The sequence below is a fragment of the Condylura cristata genome, unplaced genomic scaffold (genome assembly GCF_000260355.1).
Source record: "Condylura cristata isolate star-nosed mole 26May11 unplaced genomic scaffold, ConCri1.0 scaffold00001, whole genome shotgun sequence".
Classification (NCBI taxonomy): domain Eukaryota; kingdom Metazoa; phylum Chordata; class Mammalia; order Eulipotyphla; family Talpidae; genus Condylura; species Condylura cristata.
The window spans coordinates 30051490-30074639 of record NW_004567102.1 but is presented as its reverse complement, the minus strand read 5'-3'; the positions used below and the strand labels follow the sequence as shown (position 1 = coordinate 30074639).

Below are 23150 nucleotides of genomic sequence, written 5' to 3'. Positions count from 1 at the left end.
TGATCTAATCCAAACATGTTATCAGACTTTATTAACTGAAGAAAGTCACCTAAATTTGGTTACAGTGCCAGAGATGGATGGTTTAAAGATAACTGCTGATGTACTTTAATGATGGAATGATCTCCCTTCATGAGTTGTACACCTGATATCAAAGCCATCACATATTACTATTTTAAAAAGAGATTAAATGATTTTTCCCCCTGCTTTTCATATGCAACTGATTTTAGATGGTATTTACTTTCATATATAAAAAATAATTTACATGAAAAATCAAACACAGATATTCTAAAACTTTTTTTATCAAGGTAACAAGTACAAAAAGAGCCATGAGAAAACAAAAAAATAACAAATTTCCTGTTTGATTTCCTGTGTTCATACAGATTATGAATGTTTAGCAATTTAATTTTATCAAAGTTATAACATACTTTCAGCAATAACATAGAAAAATGACAATGGGATATTTGAAATTCAAGCTGCACTTATCAAAGTGCAAAATTGAGTGAGGTCTCCAGAAAGGTAATGGTCAATAATGTATAATTGTTTAGTATGTAATTCAAGGTTACTTTTCTTTGAATTGCTCTTTTACTGCTCTTAAATATTTGTGTAAATTATATTATTTTGGGGGTTTCTGAACACAAAGGGAATGTATGAATTAAGCTATGTTTTTCTTGCTGTGAAGCATAGAAGGTGTATTTCTTATTCAAAATATCGTAGATTTAATCTTATTTTCATATTAAGGTTTTTAGAACAAATGCAAAAGGCTAAAAGATTATCATACTCAAATGTTCCCATGAAACACAACACACCCAAACAAATTTAGTACAAATTCACTAAAGAATATCAAATTAATCATTTCCTCCTATAAATATTTTCTTTTTATTTGTGTTTTGAAATTCCAATTTTCAGTACTATTAACAGAAAATACATAACAAAAGCTTCCTAACAAGTGAAAAAAATAATTATAAATGTTGGAAAAATTGGCCTCATTAACATATTTACACTTTTACTTAATACATACTCCATTGAAAATTAATTATATGACATTTATACAAGCATTAACATTTCCAAATCACTGTGAGTAGTGAGCACTTCAGTTCTTTACTGTCTATATCCAAAGTTGAAAGTTACTCAGTTTCTGAAGGCAATACTGACAAGCATCAGAAATGGTCAATCTGAGATATTGTTGACATATTGTTCTGCTCCTTCACTTAAAGATGATTCTGTTGAGTAAGTGTCCTTATGCTTCTTTTTCTCTTTGCTCTGTTCTTCCTGCAGCTTAAGAATGATGTTTCGTATTTCTTCTCTTTTTGTTCTCATTCTTGGTGGAGGAAACCAATTTGCTAAATTCATAGGTAGTTCAAAATTGAGAATTGGATTCTGAAAATACCAAAAGACTGCACATTAGAAAATTATAATACATACATTACTTTTAATCAGAAAGGCATTCCATAGTTAAAAATGAAAACTCAGCAACTCATTTACTATGTATTTACTCATCACGTGGTACTAGGCATTGGGAATAGAACACAGTTTTCTTCCTATACATTTTATAGTCTATTTCCAGAGATCAACAAACTATGGCCAATCTGTTTAATTCTATTTATTGCCTATATTTGATAAATACAATCTTACTAGAACATAGCCACATTAACTCATTTACATGTTTTCTGTGGATGTTTTCATGCCACAACAATAAACAGAGTAGAATGGAGATCATATGGCTGTAAAAACTAAAATATTTACTCTCTATCCTTTTATGAAGAAAGATTTACTGACCCTGGTTTTAGATAACTCCATTAAAACAATAAACATGACAAGTACTATGACAGGATACACAAAAAGTCTTATGAGAATATATATACATATATATATCTGGATTTAAAACAATTCCAAGAAGATCTAATGTTTAAGTGAAGAACTGAAAAATGAGTAGAATTTAGACAAATTAAGGAATGAACGAAGTAGCAGGAAAGAAGTCCAGGTAAAAGAAAATAAAAAAAAGGGGCCCTCCCTGGTGGCGCAGCGGGTTAAAGCACTGCACTAAGAAGCTGAAATCACTTCTGCATGAGTTCGATTCCCGTCTGCCCCGGAGGTGACCACATGGCGTGGCAGACCTCTCCTGACCCGCCCGCTGTTCCCCTCAGCAGTGTACTTCCTCGATCTGCCTGTTCTGCTCCCCACTCTGTCTCTGATGAAGTCTTTCGCCGCCCCTGAGTCTCTGGCCTGTGCCAGAGTGTATGCACAAATAAATAAATCTTAAAAAAAAAAAAAAGAAAATAAAAATAGCATGACACAATGTTAGAAACTGAATGATATTCAGATGGGTGGTATATACAACACCAGAGGAAGAATGATAGGAAATAAGCTTGGACAGTAGTAAGAGCATTCTAACTACTTGGAGAAAAAATTTTGATCTTTAATCCATGAGCAATAAGAAACCACTAAAAAGATTTAAAACAAATTAACCTGATTCTATGGGGGTTTTAGGAAAACAATTGTAAAAAACAGAAGGCAGTAGTTTAAAACAATGATGCTGCTACTAGTGTACTTGAAAAGAGGTGGCAGGATCAAAAATTGAAAATACTTGATATTAAGCATTAAGTAAAATATTTCATAGGACTTATTGGTACACTGGATAGTGGGATAAAGAGGGAATCTAAATAACTATAATAAATATTGAGAGGTATATGTGATACTATAACTTTGAAGTCAACAGGTCAGGAACAATTTCAATATAAAGATAAGGATGAATGTCTCTGAGATTAGAACCTAAGAGAAAGAGTGAAGAGAAGGATGGACTTAAAGAATGTGAAACTGAGGTTGTGGTCTAAATGACCCATGAATACCACACAGGATCCTGACCTGATCAGCAAAAACTGAGATGAGGTAGATAGACAGTGCTGACACCTTAAATTTTGATCCTGAAGGTATGATCAAGAACTCTGTGTGTGTGTGTGTGTGTGTGTGTGTCTGATAAAAACAGACAAAACAGGCTCAGGATGTAATCCTTCATGAAGGGATATGTGGGGGCAACAGACGTAATACCTAACCTCACTACAGTTTTAGCCTTGCCCAGAGTGTAATCCTACACCTATCAATAAAGAGTTTCCAGGTCAGCAAAAGAGTCCCCTGCCTGCTCCTGAGGGAATATAATTATACCTAAAATAATTTTTTTTTTTCTAAATGCCTTACCCTACTCTCTGTCTATAATTAGCATCCATTTAGTGCAATCCCTTTCAATATCTAGATAGGATGCTGACCTGAGTAATGACTGCTTATAAAATAAAGCCAGTTAGATCTTTCTTAAAAAAAAAAAAAATTGAAAGATGAGATGAAGACAGAGTAGAGAGATTTGAGAAGCAAGTAGGGTTTGTAGGAATGAAGATAGTGAATAAAAGTATAGCAGTAATAATTCTGTGATGGGTAAAAAAGAGGGTAAAAATGATAATCTAAATCATGGAATAAGTCAGTAGAGAGGAAGAGTTGATCAATAATGAAAAAAATGAAGTCAACAAGTCTTACATATAATACAACTTTCGATGTCTTAAGAACTTTCTGATTTGGGGATTTTTGCCTCCTGGAGTAACTTTTGAAACATTAGTCTTAAAATATATTATAGTTTTAAATTACATTTTATTACATTAATATAAGGTTGAATAAAATGTCTTATAATTTATTATATGCGATTCAACAAACTGAAACCAACCTCAAAAAAGCTCTCTACATACTGTAATACGTATACACCACAATCACTGAAGTTGTTTTGCTGGGGTACTTTTGGATTTGAACCTTTCATAACATCTTTGGAAAAACTTCTTTTGCTTCCTTTCTTTACTTCCCATTCCACTTCTAAATACCTGCAATAATGCATATATAGTAAGAATATACATATATATATAGTCCTTCAGTCACAACCAGAATACAAAGTACAAGGTGCAATTATGTACTTACTCTCTTAGAATTTTTACAACATTTGACCGAGAAGGGCCTCTGAGTGAATCCATCAGTAGTATACAAGGTCTGTAAGGTAAAAATAATCAACTGTTAATATATTATAATGTAAAAAGGCATAAACAGATGTACACTAACAATGAAATTTGAAATCTTCAAATTATCCTCTTTATATGTCTCAGTAAAACTTAAAACCTTACAGTCACAAATATCCTAATGATACTTAAATCCATGGTTTAATATAATGCCAAATTATAAAATATTAATTTAACTGTACCTTAGTTACAAATATACTTCAAAGAAGTATATTTAAAAATACTTCAAAATTCTAGAAAGTTTAAATAATTCTGACAATTTGAATCCCAATATTCCAAACCACCAAAATGTGAGTCATATAAAAGTGAAGAAAAATAATCCTGTATTAATGAAAACCTATTAAAGATAACAAAACAGGTGATTAGCATGTAAAGCAATTAGTTTAGGACCCAGTAATTTTTGTAATATTCGACTTTAGAATAATCACTGTAACACTGAACTTTCAAAATATTGTTGTAAGCCCAAGTGAGCAAGGCTACTGTAGAAGAGAAAGCTTAGGAATATTTAAGATCTGGATTCATCCTTCTAAAATTTTACAGAAACTGGAGTAGATCTCTTAAACTCTGGCTCAAATTTAGTTAATAAATGCAGTTTGCTCTTCAAAAGCTATTAATGGAGTTTCAGTCAACATTTTATATGAAAATTGCCTAGATGAACTTTAGACATACAATTTTGGAGCTCTGGGAAAAATCTCAGACTATGTACAAATTCACTGTCATTTGGGATTCCCATTTAACACATGAATTATAAGGCTGTCTTCACTCATTGGGCAGCTTTTATAGTAGCTGTGGAGCAAGTATAAACTGTAATTCCCAGTTCTTTGTTGTTTTCTATTCCAAATCACCACATATGCAAAAGGAATATGGTTCTCTATGGAAATGTGTACACACACGTGTATATATACAAACACATGAAAAGTGGGTAGTGACTTAAAAATGATTACCCATTTTCTCTAGATCTCTGGATATTAGGAAAGAAAGACCTAATTTTCCTCACTGACCCAGACAGCTTGTGTGATTCTGATATATACTAAAACTATCCCTAGATTTATTTTAATAGTACTTAAATAAAAACAATGTTGTTTGACCAGGGGAGAAAATAATAATAATGAACAACTAAATACAGAGACATTTTATGGGGCTAGAGTGGGGAATGGGATAAAAAGCGGTGGGGGGAGGGAAGTGCACTGGATTATGGTGATGGCACATGGGTGATTTGGTGACGGGAAGCCCAGGGGGTTTACAACTGAGATGGAAAAAGGCACAAAATGATGTAAAAATCAACTATTATATTATTAAAAGTATATGTTGTTTGCAAAATATACAGTAAATGCTTACTGTTTACAGATATTAGGCTTTAAATGCCACTGTCCTATTTCTGAATTGCAGTTGTCATCGGCAAGGAAACCATCTTCACTGCTATCATCCTATAAAAGACAACCTACTGTTAGTCTTGAAAACGTACAATCTAAATAATCACCCAACAAACTAGCACTATTGAAGATAAAAATCTTTTAATAAATATACTTAATTTTTTTTCTATTTAGATAATCAGACATTAGAAAATGTGGTATGTAACTTGGTAACAATTACCTAAAGCCACAACATCTGGAATTTAATAAAAAGAAAAACTTGCGCATAACTTCTCTGCCTTTTGGCTAAGATCAAGTATAAAAAGAAAAACCTGCCTATCAAATTTATAAAAAATTGTTACATCTACTCAAGCTAGAATAAATGTTTAAAAACTAAATATATTATTATTTTCCATCAAATGCTACTGCTCTGAAATGTGTATTTAAAAAAAATTTGTTGATAGGGACACCAGTTATTTCCTTGAATACATCCTATATTCACTTCCTTAAAAGATAATTTAATGACATTATGTCTTATTCTGTAGATTATCTTGAATATAAACTGATTTTTTTTTGTTCTTTGTGAAAGGGCAATCTTATGAATAAACAGTAGCAATAGTGGTAATAATAACAATACTGCTATTAATTAGTTCATATAGTTGTTACTATAACAGGAGCATAAGAATACATGCTCATTATAAACCTTGAATATAATATACCTATGTTCTACATATGTTGATGAGAAGTCATAGCCACATACTGCAGACCAAGGGACATCACATCCTTCCTATCCAAACAGTAACAATGGTATAGTACAGTCAGCTTTACTGCTCAATAAACTCAGTTTGTCCTAACTAAAGAAAGATAAGAGAATTAAATGGAATGCTGTAGGATCTTTACAAATTTTTCTCAATATAAAGTCCTCGTTAGGCCCTCCCTGGTGGCACAGCAGGTTAAAGCCAGCACTGTAAGCTGACTGCAGCCGCTTGAGTCAAGTTCCATCCCCGGCCCCAGAGGTGACCCACATGGTGCAGCAGTTTCTCCTGTCTTGCCTGCTGCTCCCCTCAGCAGTGTACTTCATCAATCTGCCAGTTCTGCTCCCCACTCTGTCTAGTGAATCCTTTTACTGCCCCTGTACCTCTGACCTGTACTCCAGTTCTGTATGCATACATAAATAAATCTTAAAAAAAAAAGTCCCTCTTTAACTGGTCATAAAATATTTTTTTATAAAGATTTCTTTATTATTACACAGAAGAACTGGGGTACAGGTAAGAGCTGTGGGGGTAAAAGGATTCACCAGAGATAGGGTGGAGAGCAGAACAGGCAGATGTACTGAAATACACTGCTGGGGGAGCAGCGGACTGCAGGTCAGAAGTCTGCCACACTGTGGGTCACCTTCCTGGCTGGGAATTGAACTCGTGCTGCAGTAGCTTCAGATAGCTTCATAAAGCACTGCCAAGGAGGGACCCATAAAATATTTTTTAAAATGTATTTTTTTCCTAATTAAAAAAAAAAAAGATTTATGCACAAAAGAAATGGGGTACAGGCCAGAGTGCAGAGTGTTGAGGGTATTCACTAGAGAATCTGGGTCACCTCCCTGGCTAGGGATTGACCTTGTGCTGCAGTGGCTGCGGATAGCTTCATAATGCTGTGCTTTAACTTGTTGAGCCTCTAGAGAGGGCCCAAAAATGTAATTTATTCTCAGTAAAGTTTCATTAGAACAAATAGAGATTAAGGAAAATTAGAACTGATCATTTTTAGTTTTAACGAAATATTGTCTGCCATGGCAATATTTCTGCCATGACAGATATATAAATTTGTATAAACATACAATAATAAAAAAATGGAATCACCAAAGTGGGAAAAAATGTAATTTTGCTATGCCCATTCACCACCTACTTAAAAATTTTAAACATTTGCCTCTTGAATGTTAAGTTAGACCAAAGATTAAATACAGACCATTAACACTTTAAGACAAAAGAAAAGAGGATATAAGGTTATAGCTGGGATTGAGAAGGGAGATTTAATGTTACATTAACATTCTCCAAGATAGGTATTAGTTTTTAGTGTATATTAGTTTATTAATATTCGTTTAATCTGTGGCAAAAGAAAAAACAACCAAACTACAAAATACCAAAACAAAAGAAATTAAACAATAACACATTTATCTTGGCAGCTTTGGAGTTAATGTTTTAAGACCCAAATCCAGAGGACATTATAAGTTATGTGTTGAAGAAATTGCCTGTAGGACTCCAAAGAAAATCTTCTAAATTAGATAAAACATTATAGACTTTGTGCAGGATTTCACCTGGTTATCCTGGTCTTCTGAGAAGTCGATGAGTTCATCTTCAGGCATTTTACTACCTTCAGTTGATTCATCACTATAATTTAGTCTGATTTTGCTTAAGCCATCTGTACCAATAAGAAATACTATGTAATTAATAATACAGTAATTAAGACTACAAAATAATTGTCATGTACTATCAGAAGGAAACATGATTAAGTAAAATAGTCTTGTCTTTGAAAAAATAATGAAAGGGAAAATAGAAAAATGAAAATAATCATGGTAAGACTAGTGGTTTGGGATGAGCTCTCCAACTATGTAATTCCTTTTTGTTTGATTACATTCATAGACTTTTCAACAAGATAAAACAATACAAATCCAATATGAAAGTGCTAGTAGTATGAAAAATGATTTATAAGGAAAATTAAAAGTGATATTTGTAAAGTCTGTTTCAAGATTCTAAACACTTAAAAATCATTTTGCTAAAAGAAGTTAATCACATAAGTATTTTAATGAAACAAGATTTACATGAAAATAATGAAATCTGAGCAGGGAATTTAATGTCAGTGATACTAATATTGCTTATTATAGAGCATACCATTTCTAAGTTTTATAAAGTTTTAGACAGGATAAACTTTGGCATAAGCTACTAAAAGAAATTAAGAATATTAATATTAGCAAGATGGAATGGGAAGACAGAAAAATATGCTCCTGAAAAATTTGTATATAATCTAAATGGTGTGACTAGAAACATACTATTTTAAAAATGTAATAAAGTACTCTGCTTTTGTTGTGCAAAGAATGTTTTTAATTTATGTTTCAAAAGCCAGGATTTTTTAAATCTATGTTTGAAGCTAAATTATCTCTATGTAAGTACAATTAATCCACATTCTCAGGCAACACAGAATTAGTTAATTATAGTCCAGTTATTCTAGCAGTAAATATTCCTATTTATAATAACTGTCACACAAATGAGAACCTTATATATGTACTTTTTCAAAAACTGGAGGAAAATAATTGAAACAGTGTATTCAAATCTTTCAATTATTTAATTTGGTAAACAAATATTCTGGCATACACAGAGACAATAACTTAATCATTTGCTCTCTCAATGAGTGCCAATTACTGAAAGCTTCTATTAGAAGGAGATTATCTGAAGATGCTAAGTGTGAATTTCAGAGTTTAAGCATACATTTTCTATGTACCACAGCAAGACAACTACTTCATAAGGTACCTAACTGAAAATAAAGCTAATGAAAGTAGTGATACCACACATTATCATTTTCTACAATTCACCTTAAAAACCTAATCTCTATGATAAGTAAAATACAACACCATTTATTTATTATAGCATGTTATCTGACACCAGTAATCAGTACTTGTGATGTATGTGTTTGATGGTTAAAATTGTTAAAACATTCTGACAGTCACATAACTACTATTAATCTAACTGTATTCCTAGATCAAGATTACAAAAATCTTAATCAGATCACAAAAATCTTTAACAAGCTCTTTGTATACTAATTTAATATGATATATTATACTTTACATAGGATGTACTGCTAAACCATCCAGAGACAGTAAAAGTACTAGATACATTCTAATTTAATATACTTTTGGGTGAGTGATCCCTTGGAAATTTGTGACAGAAGCTCTGGCACCTTATTCATGAGGTATGCCTATAAGTTCACTCAAAAGCACCATTTTTCAAACTGTGGGCCACTCATCAATAAATTAAGACAAGCATTAAAAAGAATAGAAAATATCAGGATGTCACACATAATAAAGGTATAGGCATACCTAGAAGATATTGTAGGTTCAGTTCCAGACTACTGCAATAAAGTGAATATAGCAATAATGCAAGTCACATAAATCTGTTGTTTCCCAGTACATGTAAAATTTATGTTTACACTCTATTTTCTGACTTACCAAAAAACAAAACACTAAGCAACAAAAAAACTAACAATGTACAAAACTAAGAAATACTTTATTACTTAAAAAAAAGTTCACTATCGTAGAAATATTTGAAAAATGGTGCCAAATATATTTCTTCAACATAGGGTTTTTACAAGCATTTCAATTTATAAAAGGTATACTATCTGAGATGTGCAGTAAAATGAGGTGTGTCTATAAATATCCTTTAAGGAAGATATAGTTGGATAGTTACACAACACTACTAACAAAACAAATTCTCATACCATGCAATTTACTACCCATGTAGTAGTGTACACTTCAGTGGCTTTCAGTAATTTTAAACATGTGCGGTGATCACCAGAATCAATTTGAAAACATTTTCAAAATGTTTCTTTAAACCTCAATAAGAAGCCTTTTATATTTAGGCTTTCCTTTCTGTTTCCCCACATCCTCTGTTTTGTACTCCACTCTACATCAGACCTAACCAGGCACTAATCTCTAGGTTTTCCCTTTTGCAAGATTTCATACAAATGGAGTCATAATATGTAGTCTTTTGTGACTACTTTCACTTAGCATGTTTTCAAGGTTCACTTGTGACATGTATCAGCACTTCATTTTCAATGGTCTAATAATATTCCATCAGAGAACATCTGATTATCAATTTGTCAAATTGATGAACATTTGCCCCTTTCCAGGAAACTACTGGTTATTATGTATAATGCTGCCATAAATATTCATGCTTAAGTTTCTGTGTGAATACAGATTTTTATTTCTCTTGGATATATATCTAGGAGTGGAATTGCTGGGTTACATGGTAACTGTTTAATTTTTTGATGAACTATCAAATTGTCTTTCAAAGCAGTTGCACCATTTTAATTCCCACTAACATGAGGGTTCTAATTACACCCTATCTTCATCATCAGTTACTATGTGACTTCATAATTTAGGTCATCTAGTGTGGTATGAAGTGGTATCTAATTGTGGTTTTGATTAACATTTTCTTTATTAACTAATGATGTGCAACATGTCACATGTTTATTGCTGAGAATTTGTTTTAAAGGGAATGAGAAACAATGCACACTGCCTTGAAAACTGAGATTCTGTAGAGGCTAAAATGGTAATTAATCTCTAGTGTGGCTGTTAACTACCTCATTTTGTTTCTACTTAAGTATTAAAATACTAAAATGAAAAAAAGTATATGCAGGACTTGCTGGTTACTTACTTTGCCTGTCTTTTTTTCATTGCTTGCTTACCTGATGAAATAGACTAGAAAGTAAACTAGAGAACGAAGGATTTATCCATTGTTTTGAGTTGATGTGCCTATTTGCTATAGCCACTAAATTTTCCACTTCTGTCTCTTACCACAAAGAGCAAAAATATCAATATACTAGGGCTAATGTCAGCTTTATTCAATTTGGTATTAACAAATAAAGATTTGTTAATTTGTAGATTTCTTACAAAAATAACACAAGCTGGTACAAGTACCAATATGTTCAGCATTCACAACTTTTCATATTTAAGAATTCACATTTTTTTCTGTCCTATACTGACATTTTTCCCTTCAAAGAGATGTATTAGATCTAGGAAAGTCTTAATGTGTTTGCAAGGTACGAACATGAATTTGTACTCATACAGACTAGACCATCTTATTTTTGCATTAAGAGGGGCAATTATACAACTGACTGATAGGAAATTTAAGTATTTGAACAGAAACCTTAGATTTCTGTAACAACTGCAAGAAATAGGTAATTGATTCTAGGGGGAAAAAAAACCAACTTTCTAAAACTGAGGAGAAACAAAAGCATAGATTAGACTGTGCCCCCTGAAAACAATTGGGGAGAAAGAGTAAGGAATAAGAATTAAATTTTAATTCGAGTATCAGCAAATATTTTACTATATTTCTGAACTTAATTTGCCTACCAATAAATGGATTGAACTAATTATTTTGTCTTACAAATCTAAGATTGTGCAATTACTATTTATACTGAATACAGAAAATGTCCTATGAAATAAAAAAAAAGTTTCTATAAATAGAAAATATCTACACTGTGAACAACTACAAATTGAACTATTGTTAACAACAGCACTCTTTAAGGGAGTTAGCAGAGCAGACTGACTGGCAACAGGAGATATGGGAATTATTTTGAGTGACTGAAAGGTTCTAAATTTTTTTGATTGTTATATAGTGATTACATGGACTATATATATTTATCAAAGCTCAATGAGTTTTATTTGAGTGAATATTATTTTAAGTAATTTATATCTGAATAAACCTGACTTTAAAAAAAAGTAAGCCCTGAAATCTTAATCCTATTTATTAAAAAAATCCATTTTATTCCAAATTCCTTTCTTCCAAAATATTTAGAAACATACCTGTATGGTGCATAGAACTTAAATATTCATTCTGTAGGCCATTCTCACTTTTAGTCCTATCAACAACTTTCTGGCTTGCAGATTCTCCTTTATTCGATTCTTCATTTTCACTTGCAGTATGATTAACTTTTTTCAGACTACATTTCACACTGCATACATTTCTCCGATAACGAGGGTCACTTTCCTCCTGTTCAGCACTTGAATCAATTACAGCTATGCAATGCTTTCTGTTTAGTATCTTCTTAATTACAGGCTTGGCAGAAGAGTTTTGTGAACAACTGTCCATTTCACTGGCTGAAGGAGAAGAAATACAACTGTCCTCTACAGTTGAACATTTTTGCATGACTGTATTTTCATGGTAATGAGGATTAGGTTCATACTTTGGTTTTTCCAAACCAGGGAAACAAACAACAGCCAAAAACCAGTGTGCACTGTAAAAAACAAATGAAACTACTGAATAAATTATTAGAAAAGTTTATTATATTTGGCAATAAATATCACTTGAGAATTTTTCCCTAAAAAGTTTGTAAACAACTTATTAAGAATGCCCAATTTTTTCAATTTTCAAATTAATCACTCATTTATATGACCATCTAGATTTATTAACAGAATACAGTATCTACTCAAGAATAACATTTTTGTTGGAATTATGTAGCCTACATACACTGTTGCAAACAATCCTTTGTAGTTTTCTCTTGCCTTGGAACAAAAATTCACTGTTTTTTTCCGGGCAATTTAGCAATATGTCAGTTAGGTTACATCATTGTAGTTCATCATTTCCATTTCTTTCTTTTTTTTTTTTGTCCTATTTATGTCAGAGAATATGTCAAGATTAAAATGTTTTCAAAAGTTTAAATAGATTGCATAATTTTGGGCATTTTCTAAATACTGTAAATATAGTTTAATACTTTCAACCATGTTTGGTTTTTGCTTTAAGGGACAAATTGATTAGTACTGAAGATGTTAAATACTTCTTTGAAAAATAAATAACACTAAAAAGAAATAATACATCTAATCTAATAACTTAAAGTTTTTACTGGAATTCCAGCTATCAAGTAGTCAAGATATAGCTGGCTTTTGTATTAGTCCACAATAGTAGTTATATGCCATGAATCAATGTTGGCTAATACTCATTCATCTACAAAAAGCTTTATTAAGGACTTATGATTTGCTAAGCCCAGTTCTATGTGCTGGGATACAATCAATGAACAGACTGTAAATATTAAAGAATTTATTAGATGAACTCAATTTGTCATATAGCACAGGACATTCCTATGCTGAATAGAAAAATTTTCAGGTATTGGCTGAAAAGAAAAATTAATGTGGATAAAAGATACTTCTCATTCTCTGCAAAATTTCTGCAAAAATTTTAAGTAATCCCAAAGCAGTAGTAAGATACAGCATTATCTCTCTTGTTCTTACAGTGTAAGAACAAAGGTCACAGAGACTGGTAAAGGTGAGATAGAAGAATGCTTCTCACTGTTTTTAATTATTAATCTTTAGTATCTTAAGAATACTTCAGGTCAGGCTAAGGTAGTAGAATGAGCAACATACCAATATTTTCCTTTTATCAATCCTCTTTATAGCACTATAGTTGACATCTCAATTTCAAAAAATGGTAAAATGTAAAGTTTTAAAAATTCTCTAAATATAGTTTGATACAATGATTCTTAACCTAAAGCTGTACCCTAGTTCTGTTTTAGTTATTTCCTAGCTATGACAACATGGATATGCCATAAAGTTTCCCTTGCTTTACTTAAAAACTAGGAAAAGTTCTACCTAGCAGAAAGGAGAAAGCTAAATGAGACATACCTGAGGTTACTTTCAACTTTTAACAGCCACAATTTTGTTCTTTTTTTTTTTTTTTAAAGATGTATTTATTTATGCATACAGAACTGGGGTATAAGCCAGAGGTGCAGGGGCAGTGAGAGGCTTCACCAGTGACAGAGTGGGGAGCAGAACAGGCAGACTGACGAATTACACTGCTGAGGGAAGCAGTGGGTGGGTCAGGAGAGATCTGCCACACCATGTGGGTCACCTCTTGGGCCAGGGATCGAACTCCCAGTAAGGCTGCTGCAGCTAGCTTGTAGTGCTGCATCCAACCTGTTGTGCCACCAGGAAGAGCCCACAATTTTGTTCTTAACAGTCCCTTCTAATTGTAACTCTATTGATCCCAAGTTATTAAGGGGAAAATGGCTATTGAAGACTCCTTCCTGACTCAACACCGTTTTTCATTCTTTCATTTTTAATCTTTCATCAGATAGTGACAAAGAGGGATGTGACTATAGATCAATTATGTGTACCTCAAATTATATTTCTATTTAAATTTTTTATAACTCATTTCTGACAAATAGTTTTTCTCTGTCATCCTTTTCATCTATGTTACTCCCATGTTACTTTATATGACAAATTAGTTTCAATCAATTTTACTTGAGGCGAATTTAACATAATTATACTATATTTAACTTAATGAAACTATATAGTTCTGAAAAAGATGAGCTTTATATAACCAATGTTTTGATTTATCCTATATTTTTGACAGGGTTAAAAAGAGCACAGTTCTAATGGTCAAACACAGTCTGATTACACTATAATTTGATTTTCATGCTAAGAAAGAAAAAGTACATTTAAAAGCTAGTCTGGCATGGCTAGGCTTATTTCATATTAAGAAACTCATAGAATAGCAACTTCAGACAAAGTTACTCTACAATCATAATAAGATAAAGCTAGGTTATTTGCTAATTATCTAAGCACAGATAAACACAAGGTCACAAGGCAACCTATAAAATGCCAAAGTAGAACTCATTCTACTTTTCTAACCAAGCACATGCTTGCTTCCTTAGATCTTCCTTTAATCACAAAGTCAAATTCTGTAATAAGTTCAAACACACTTTTACTAAGGTTTCTTGATTGCCCATGGCTGTATGTTTTCCTTGATGCAAAATAAAAAATACAAATTGTCCAATTATAGGTGATTATTTTTGGGGGGAGGGGAGGAGTCTTTTGAATATAGGAAAACCAATAAATAAATGAAAGAGAAAACAAACAGAAAGAAATAATAATAAAAAACCCTCAATGTCTCTCCAGTCACTGGGAGAGGATAGCACAAAATACTGATCCACTCCTATTTACTAAGAAAAGTGCTTCATAGTCAGCATGGTTTTCAATATGGGCAAATGTCATATTTTCTTTAAGCAACTTTTCTTATTTTTGGTTAAGAAGCAAAGTATATTTTAAAGTTTCAAAACCTTCCATGTGACTTAATTTTTCTGCATAATATATCCTTGCCTATAGGATATTTGCTAGACTACTAGAACCCATTAAAAATAATACATTATTCTACAAAGACCAATAAAAAGAAATTAAAATCAGAAAGATCTTTTCTATACTGTTTGCAAATTCAATATCTTACCTGAGTCTTTGGAGAAATGCCTTAATTTTCATGAAATAACCAGTGTAAGTTATATATATAGATATATAAACAATTTTCAGAAAGAAGAGATAATTCTTCACTTCATTAACATATTCTCTAAAAATTGTTATCACATTTACATAAAGGAAATTCTTACTCACGCTTCATTAAGGGGTACAAAAATAAAATCCTTCTCAAAAATATCTACATGTCGGGTCCATGTTTTTACTCTTCCATGCCGTTTTTGCTGTATTCTGAAAAACGAGATCAACTATCAAGTTTCTGAAATATTTCTAGTGTTTCACTTACATCAGCAATTTACAAATTATGAGGGTTAACATGTTAACAGCTCAAATAGTTGTATTTAATGATTTAACAGGCTTTGGGCTGCGGGGTGGAGGGGAAGAGACAACATCTGAGATGGAAATTGAAAAACATTCCAAACGTGAATTTGGAAAGATAATTAATTTCTACCATTACATAGTAGGGTGGACTGGAGCTACTATTTTCTTACTATAGAATTGGTAATAGCAATCTTTTTGAGAAACATACAGACCAAGATAACTATAACTGAGGAGGTAAAAGTAGGAAAAATGTGAGCATCATATTATAGTAGATAAAGCTGAACAGACTATTTGTCAAAACCATTCCCTATCATCAATTCCAAAATACAAATTTAGATATCACTGAAATAGCAGAAAATTTATATTGTGCACAACTGACAAAATTTACCAACCTTCTGTTTCTTAATTATCATCAAGTAATAGATTTGAGTATCATCAGTATATGGAAAGGAATTATAAATAAAACAACTCAGGCTAGTGAGTGTTCATAACACCTTAATTTCCTTAACATGTCTAAGAATCATCATCCAAAGAACTCAGTAAAAGTACAGATTCACAGATTTCTAAGACATGAATGGGACATATAAGTAAAACAAAGCAACCTGTATTTAGTAAGTATTTTTGCTTTTAACTATCAAGCATATTTGGAAAATACTGATCAAGACTTTAGATTAAACCTTTAGGTACTCTTGAAGCTCAGAATACTTTAAATCATATTAATTTTGCAAACTGGTAATGTAACTAAATTTTCTCTAAGAATTGTCACTTTTATTGTGGTATTGTCTCAATACAAGTGACTTTTTACTAAGTCAAGCAAATTAATATATGTTATATTTTCAAAGGGCTTGACTTACGATAGGTTAGTTGTTTCGTGAAGATTTCTCCTTTCTCTCTGATTAAGGCGTTTATAGAAAAAAGAACTGAATATATGAATTCGGTCAGCTTCTTCTTTCTTCAGTTTTTCAAGCACCAAATATCTATTTTATGAAAAATAACTCCATTATAATGAATTTAACAGCATATAAAAGTCAAGCAGTGATCAAATGTCTAGTCACCATCAATCTCTATTCTTTAAAACTGAAAAAAAATATATCAGTAAAGGTTTACCTCATATTTTTAGACAGTGATAGCTATACTATATCACCGAAGTAATAACTGGTATTTGAAAGTAAAACCATAAAAGATCTAGTATTTTAAAACAAGAGTGCATTTGCAAATGTTCATAGCAACACTTATAATAGCCAAAAATAGGCAATGACAGAAATGTTCAAAAACAAACGTGAGTCACACAGTAGAATATTATTTAGCATAAAAATAAAGCACTGCCACACTCTGTAATACAGAACAGAATAACCATGAAATCATTACACTAAGTGCATGATGCTAGTTACAAAGGACCACATATTTTACGATTCCGTGTGTATGAAATGTTCAGAATATATAAGCCTAGAGACGAGCAGTGATTGGTAGTTGCCTAGAACTGGGGATAGCGTTGGAGAGAAATGGGAAACCCAATGCTTATAGTGCTCAAGTTCCTTTTGGGGATAAAAATATTATATTGACTATGGTAACAGTTGTATAATTGTCTGGATATACTAAAAAACACTGAAGTTTACATTTTAAATGGGTGAGCTACATGTTATCTGCGCTGTAATTCAAAACACGTTAAATTTGTATATTCTTCATTTTGTTTTGAGTAGTTCTGTTAATAAGCTGTAGACCTAAAGACCCAGTCACATACTATTAACTATATTATTTAGTAAAGGAAAGGTAAATTTTATTTATCTAAAAAATTCTTATTTATCTAAAGGAAAGGTAAATTTTTAAAAGTTTTAAAATTATGTATACAAGAACTGGGGTGTAAGCCAGAGGTGTGGGGGGGTGAGTGGGGAAAGAATGGGGAGAAGAACAGACAGATGCACTGTAATACACTGCTGAGGGGAAGCAGCTGGCAGGTGAGACTGGAGAGGTCTGCTGCACCACCTGGTTTAAATCTCTGGCTGGCTAGAGGGGGACTGAACTGCTGCAGGCAATAGCTTGATAGCACTGTGCCTTTAACCGTGGGCCACCAGAGAGGTCCCACCTACTATTTATAAAAACAAAGAAAAAGAAACTATACAATGGTGAATTTGTTAACAGTGACTCCAAAGTACTCTAACATGGGTTCTAATTCTTCATTGCTCTTGCTGTTTTCTTTTCCTCTATAGTAAAACAAATAGCAATGGTCCTTTATATGGCAATGGGAAATTATGACACATGTTAGGGTTTCAAACACCCTCAAAAGAACTATACAACTATACTGATTCAAGCTTATGATGCATACATTTTATTAAAAGGATTGAAAAAGAACAAATGTCCCAGAGGGCACATATTGAGGCTGTTAATTTTATTACAATGTATGATAATTTTGAAGCTCAGGTTCTGCTAAAAGGATGTAACTTAAAGAGATTTCTTGAGTTTAGGGCAACTCAGTGTATTCCCACAAAAGACAAGAAAATTAATCTAGTTCATGTCAGATTAAATCAATTGCTGAACTCTGTAATACTATATTAAAAACAGAGCACATAATGAATTAGCTTCAGTTTATGACAAAGTGGGTAAACCATACAGCTTTTACTAGCCCAAGCTACAATGACTACTTTGTAAAACTGAACTGGTAAACTAAGGGATAATTCAAGTTTAAAAAGGAAAATTATTTGTGATTTAAGCAAATTGATCCTCTGCTTCAAATGTAAACAGACAAATGCCTTTTAAACTAGTTATTTCTTTTAGTTTTGAATTGTAGAACTAAAAGAATTGTAGAACTGAAAGAATTGTAGACAATGTAAATTCACTGTGTTAAATTTTTTTAAAAGTATAACTATGTCAATGGACCTCCTGAAAACATGAATTTCAAGAGTATAAATGACTATAAAATCTCTACAATAATATAAAATAACGAGATTTTCTAAGTAGGAAACAAAATGAACAAAATGTAAATACAATGCAGGAGTTCAACTTAATTTTCTAGGTCCACCTATATTTTTTCAAAACAACAAAAAATTAATTATAAAGAATTATATGAAAAGGAATGCATAAATATATATAATATACAAACACAAAGCAAAAGAAAGCTGGAGTAGATATATTCATTTTGGATAAAGTAGGCTTAAGAATAAGGCAGATTACCAAGGGTAAACGATAATTATAAAAGGGTCAGTTCTCCATATAAACATCTATGTACCCAACAAAAGAGCTTTAAAATACTTAAGGCAAAAATTGAGAGATTTTGGGCCCTCCCAAGTGGTGCAATGGGTTGAAGCACAGCACTGAAGCTGTCCTCGGCCACTGCAGCACAAGTTAGATTCCTGGCCAGGGAGGTGACCCACATGGCATGCCAGACCTCTCCTGAGCCCCCCTCTGCTCTCCTCAGCAGTGTATATTCAGTACATCTGCATTCTCTGCTTCCCCACTACTGGTCTGTACCATAGTTCTTGCATGCATAAATAAAAAAATCTTTTAAAACAAACCAACCAACCACCAAACCCCCAACCCCTAGAGATTTGTGAACATAAAGTTAGTCTTTATTTGCTTTGACCTTCGTTATATTGATACAACTAATGTGTTATCTTTCTATTCCCTTCAATTTTACCATATACTCAGTGTGTTTTACCCCTCAGATATTTTTATAATTTATTCATGGGATAAATTTGTTTGTCTCTTAAAATCTACTCTCCGGGTCCTGTTCTTTCAGTTCTTTACCTCATTTTATATCCCCACCTAGACACAATTTCATCCATTTTCATAATTAAAATACCATTTGTCAAGTAGTCTTCTAACTCTCCATGTCATAACCACATATTCAGTATTTATTATATTGTTCCTTTTGTTGTACCACATGGGGAAAAGGAACTTTCCCATCCCTTACTCAAACTGTTCTGCTTCTTTTTCCATTGCTTTTAGTTAGTAGCAAAATCATTTAACAGTCTTATTAGTCAAAAACTAAGAGTGAGTTAGTAACCATTTTTACCTCCTTAACATGCATTCAGTTTTAAAATCTTACTAAACAACTTTATCTCTTAAAACATTTTATTATCCCTTTTTACTACAACTAAAACATCTAAAATGGATTTCTTAAATCACCTCAATTAAATTTCCTCAACTGATTTCTCATCTAGATATCCAGTGACATGCTTATGAAAATGCCTTAATAAAACTCAATGATGTCACTTCTCTGATCAAAGCCCTTTGCTTCTTCCTGAAGTGTGGGTTGCCATCATTAGCAGGTTATAAAATTAAGTAGTTTTCAATACCAGTTAAAAAAAAACTTTTACTTTATGAAATACACTTGCATAAATCAGAAAATATTGGGGATCACTAGATATACTATTAAGCTGTTTTGTTCTGTTCCATTACATACCTATATATTAACACAGTAAACACACAAATTTATACATGGATTAATACTGTGCATACATGTACATTTCTTGTACATTGGGTTGTGACGTAAACTCTTCCAGGAAAGTGACTTAGTCCCTCATATATCCCCACCCCAAAAAGAATGAAGCAACTTTTTCCTTCTGTGTCTATTCCATGAATAGACACATGAATGCATCTGTCAGGGTGTTATCCCATATTTGCACTTCCTACAAATACAGTACTTGACACAGTTGAAATACTTAGTCAGAATTTACTTAAGTGAGTAAAATTATTCTTTGCTTGTTTCAACAAACTATTACTTAGCCTAGGTCAGTAACAAAATTTTAAAGACTTAAGGCACTTTAACTACTAAATAAGGTGTTCTTTGTGAACTCTATGTATGTGGCCAGATATTTTTCTTAGTGCTTGACATATTTATCTTAATTCTCACAATCCTTTTAGATATTATCCTTTTCAAATGAGGAAACAGGTAGAGACATTAAATATCTACCCCATTGTCACACAGTTAGTGGCAGTGATGGAACTGAAAACCCAAAAGGTGTATGACTCTAGAAAATAAAAATATAAATTACAGAATATTGAAGTTAAAAGAGTAGTAGAAAATGAACTTACTTCAAATAAAAGTCTATAATAACATCATTTAAAAATTCTCCTTCATTGAGACAGTGCAGGTCCTCATTAGTAACAGAGATGCCTCCCTTAGCTGGAGGTGGTGGATACACTATTAATCTGTAAGAAAATAAAAAAATCAAACAAACAGATATTTATTATATAGTTGAAATGTAGTAAAACAGAAGTTGTTTAAAAGTGCTGCAAATATATAAAAGAATTTTCTCACTTTTCTACAGGACCAATGAAGATGGTATGACCCTCTCCAGTTTCTTCCTCATCATCAAAAAACTGGAATTCTTGTTTGCTTTTAAGCTGCATTTTAGATTCAAGGGACACCTGGCAAAGGAAATGAAAACAGTAAAGGAATTTTTCAACAAAAAGAACAAGCAGAAAGCAAGAGCGCTTTTTGATGAACGCAATTAAGAAGGTGTAACAGGCAAAACTAGGAGTTACTTTCATTTTAGCCACAGGTTCCAGAAGAGTGATGTATTTCCAATTTAGTTAAAATTTTTTTCATTATTTTGTCTTAAGATCGCTACTATTCATTAAATTAGATTATGTTAACTAAACCCAAAGAACATATACAGTGGTTTTCTTCTTCTAGTGATAGATCATACCTCAGTTCAGTAGTTAAGCATGCCATGGCATATGGGAGCAGAGGCTCAGGGAGCACAGTCCAGTGTGCTTCAGTCCTCCAAAACCAAGGAATCTTTTTTTTTTTTTTTTAAAGATTTATTTATTTATTTGTACAGAACTGGGGTACAGGCCAGAGATGCGGAGGGCGAGAGAATTCACCAGAGACAGAGCGGGGAGCAGAACAGGCAGATCAATGAAGTACACTGCTGAGGGGAGCAGCGGGCGGGCCAGGAGAGGTCTGCCACGCCATGTGGTCGCCTCCGGGGCAGGCGGGAATCGAACCCATGCGGAAGTGGCTTTAGATTCTCAGTGCTGTGCTCCAACCCGCTGCGCCACCAGGGAGGGCCCACCAAGGAATCTTTTAAAGGAATGGCTATCCATGACATTTTGAGTCAGCCCATCTCAGATACCTTACAGTTCTAGCTGCTCTATTCTTCCTCTGGAGTTATCTCCTACAGTCTATCCTGCAAAGGAAAGGGAATCATTCCCTTCCTTGTTCTATTCTTTTCTATAACGCATTAATTGTGCCTGTACCTTTAATGGTGAAAACTGCTCATTTTCACCAGTACTGTACCTTGTATAGTACTATTCTAAATTTGTAGACAGGTTGACATATATTAAATTAAAGTAAATTAAGTCAGCAAAATTCAAGTGCTGTGAGAGTAAGTTATATTTGTATTATTTAACATCACACTATGTGTATAGTTGTAACTTTGGCTTTGGTTCAATCAGATGGCTTCAGAATTACTTCCTATATATAATCAGTTATTCTAGAATTGGATACATGTAACAGTCACAATCAAATGATAAGTATTCTTTACTTTTTCACTTTTTAGTCCTGTTCATACATGTTACATGTAAATTTACAATAATGCATGGGACCAAAATTCTTTTATTTGTACTGAAGTCAAAAGTCACTGTTCTCTTGCACCACTGAGAATCTCAAACAAATTTAAGAAATTTGGTATACATCAATTTGAATGTAGCATTTTATGCATTAGTATGTTGAAAGGGTAAGTCCACTAGGTTAAGAGAAAAGTAGACAAAAAGTAAAGGCAAGACTAGAGCATGGGAAGTAACTACAAATGCTCAGAACTGTACCAAATATTACTGTGTTAAAAGCCACCTACTCACCATGTTTCATTACAAAATTGTTTATAAATCACATAAAAAGCAAGTTTATAATAAAATTTAAAAACTGTAACTTGGTTATTAACAGTGAAACAAGAAACTTATTTCCCTTTAAAATTATTTTTTATATTTTAAAAATTTTATAAATATAATTACACTTTTTGTTTTGTTTTCTTTTTGCATACTACTTCCTTTGATGCTCTCTTCATAGTTTCTTGTACAGGCAACAAGTCTGCTATTGGCTTCTTCAAAGGGAATTTTCGTGAAAAAATTGGACACATTATTCTTTATGCCAATGTCTGTAATGATATTTTCAAATACCATATTTGCCTGATGATCAAGGCCATTTTGAAAAATTAAAATTATATACTGTTCTTCAAAACCTGAAAAGAAATAATATAACCATAAGTCTAAATGTATAGATGTTAGAAATACTAACAACTTGTTATTTCAAGAATGCCAGAAATTCTGATATAAATGTTCAAAACAATGTTTGATACACATGCACATAACAACCACTGAAATAAAAACCAGTGACAAAGTTACCTAATAATGTCACTCTAGTTATTAAGAGAAAGGAACCAGATGATGTTAGGAGCAGTAGCAGTTCCAGAACAATCTATACAT

The 23150-nt window shown here is 32.4% G+C and overlaps 1 protein-coding gene across 2 annotated transcripts in view; it reads right to left on the bottom strand.

Moving 5' to 3' along the window:
* Window positions 1–327: 327 nt before the first annotated feature.
* Window positions 328–23150, bottom strand: part of SENP6 (SUMO1/sentrin specific peptidase 6) — an 86739-nt gene continuing 63916 nt past the window's right edge. For both annotated transcript variants that reach the window (XM_012723247.1, XM_012723255.1), the window contains 11 exons: window positions 22680–22906; window positions 20983–21092; window positions 20757–20873; window positions 16580–16702; window positions 15543–15635; window positions 11970–12400; window positions 7707–7810; window positions 5385–5473; window positions 3952–4020; window positions 3707–3857; window positions 328–1377 (listed from right to left, as the gene is read on the bottom strand). In XM_012723247.1, coding sequence (XP_012578701.1) covers window positions 1168–1377; window positions 3707–3857; window positions 3952–4020; window positions 5385–5473; window positions 7707–7810; window positions 11970–12400; window positions 15543–15635; window positions 16580–16702; window positions 20757–20873; window positions 20983–21092; window positions 22680–22906 — 1724 coding nt within the window. In that variant the 3' untranslated portion in view covers window positions 328–1167. The remainder of the gene's footprint in view (window positions 1378–3706; window positions 3858–3951; window positions 4021–5384; window positions 5474–7706; window positions 7811–11969; window positions 12401–15542; window positions 15636–16579; window positions 16703–20756; window positions 20874–20982; window positions 21093–22679; window positions 22907–23150) is intronic.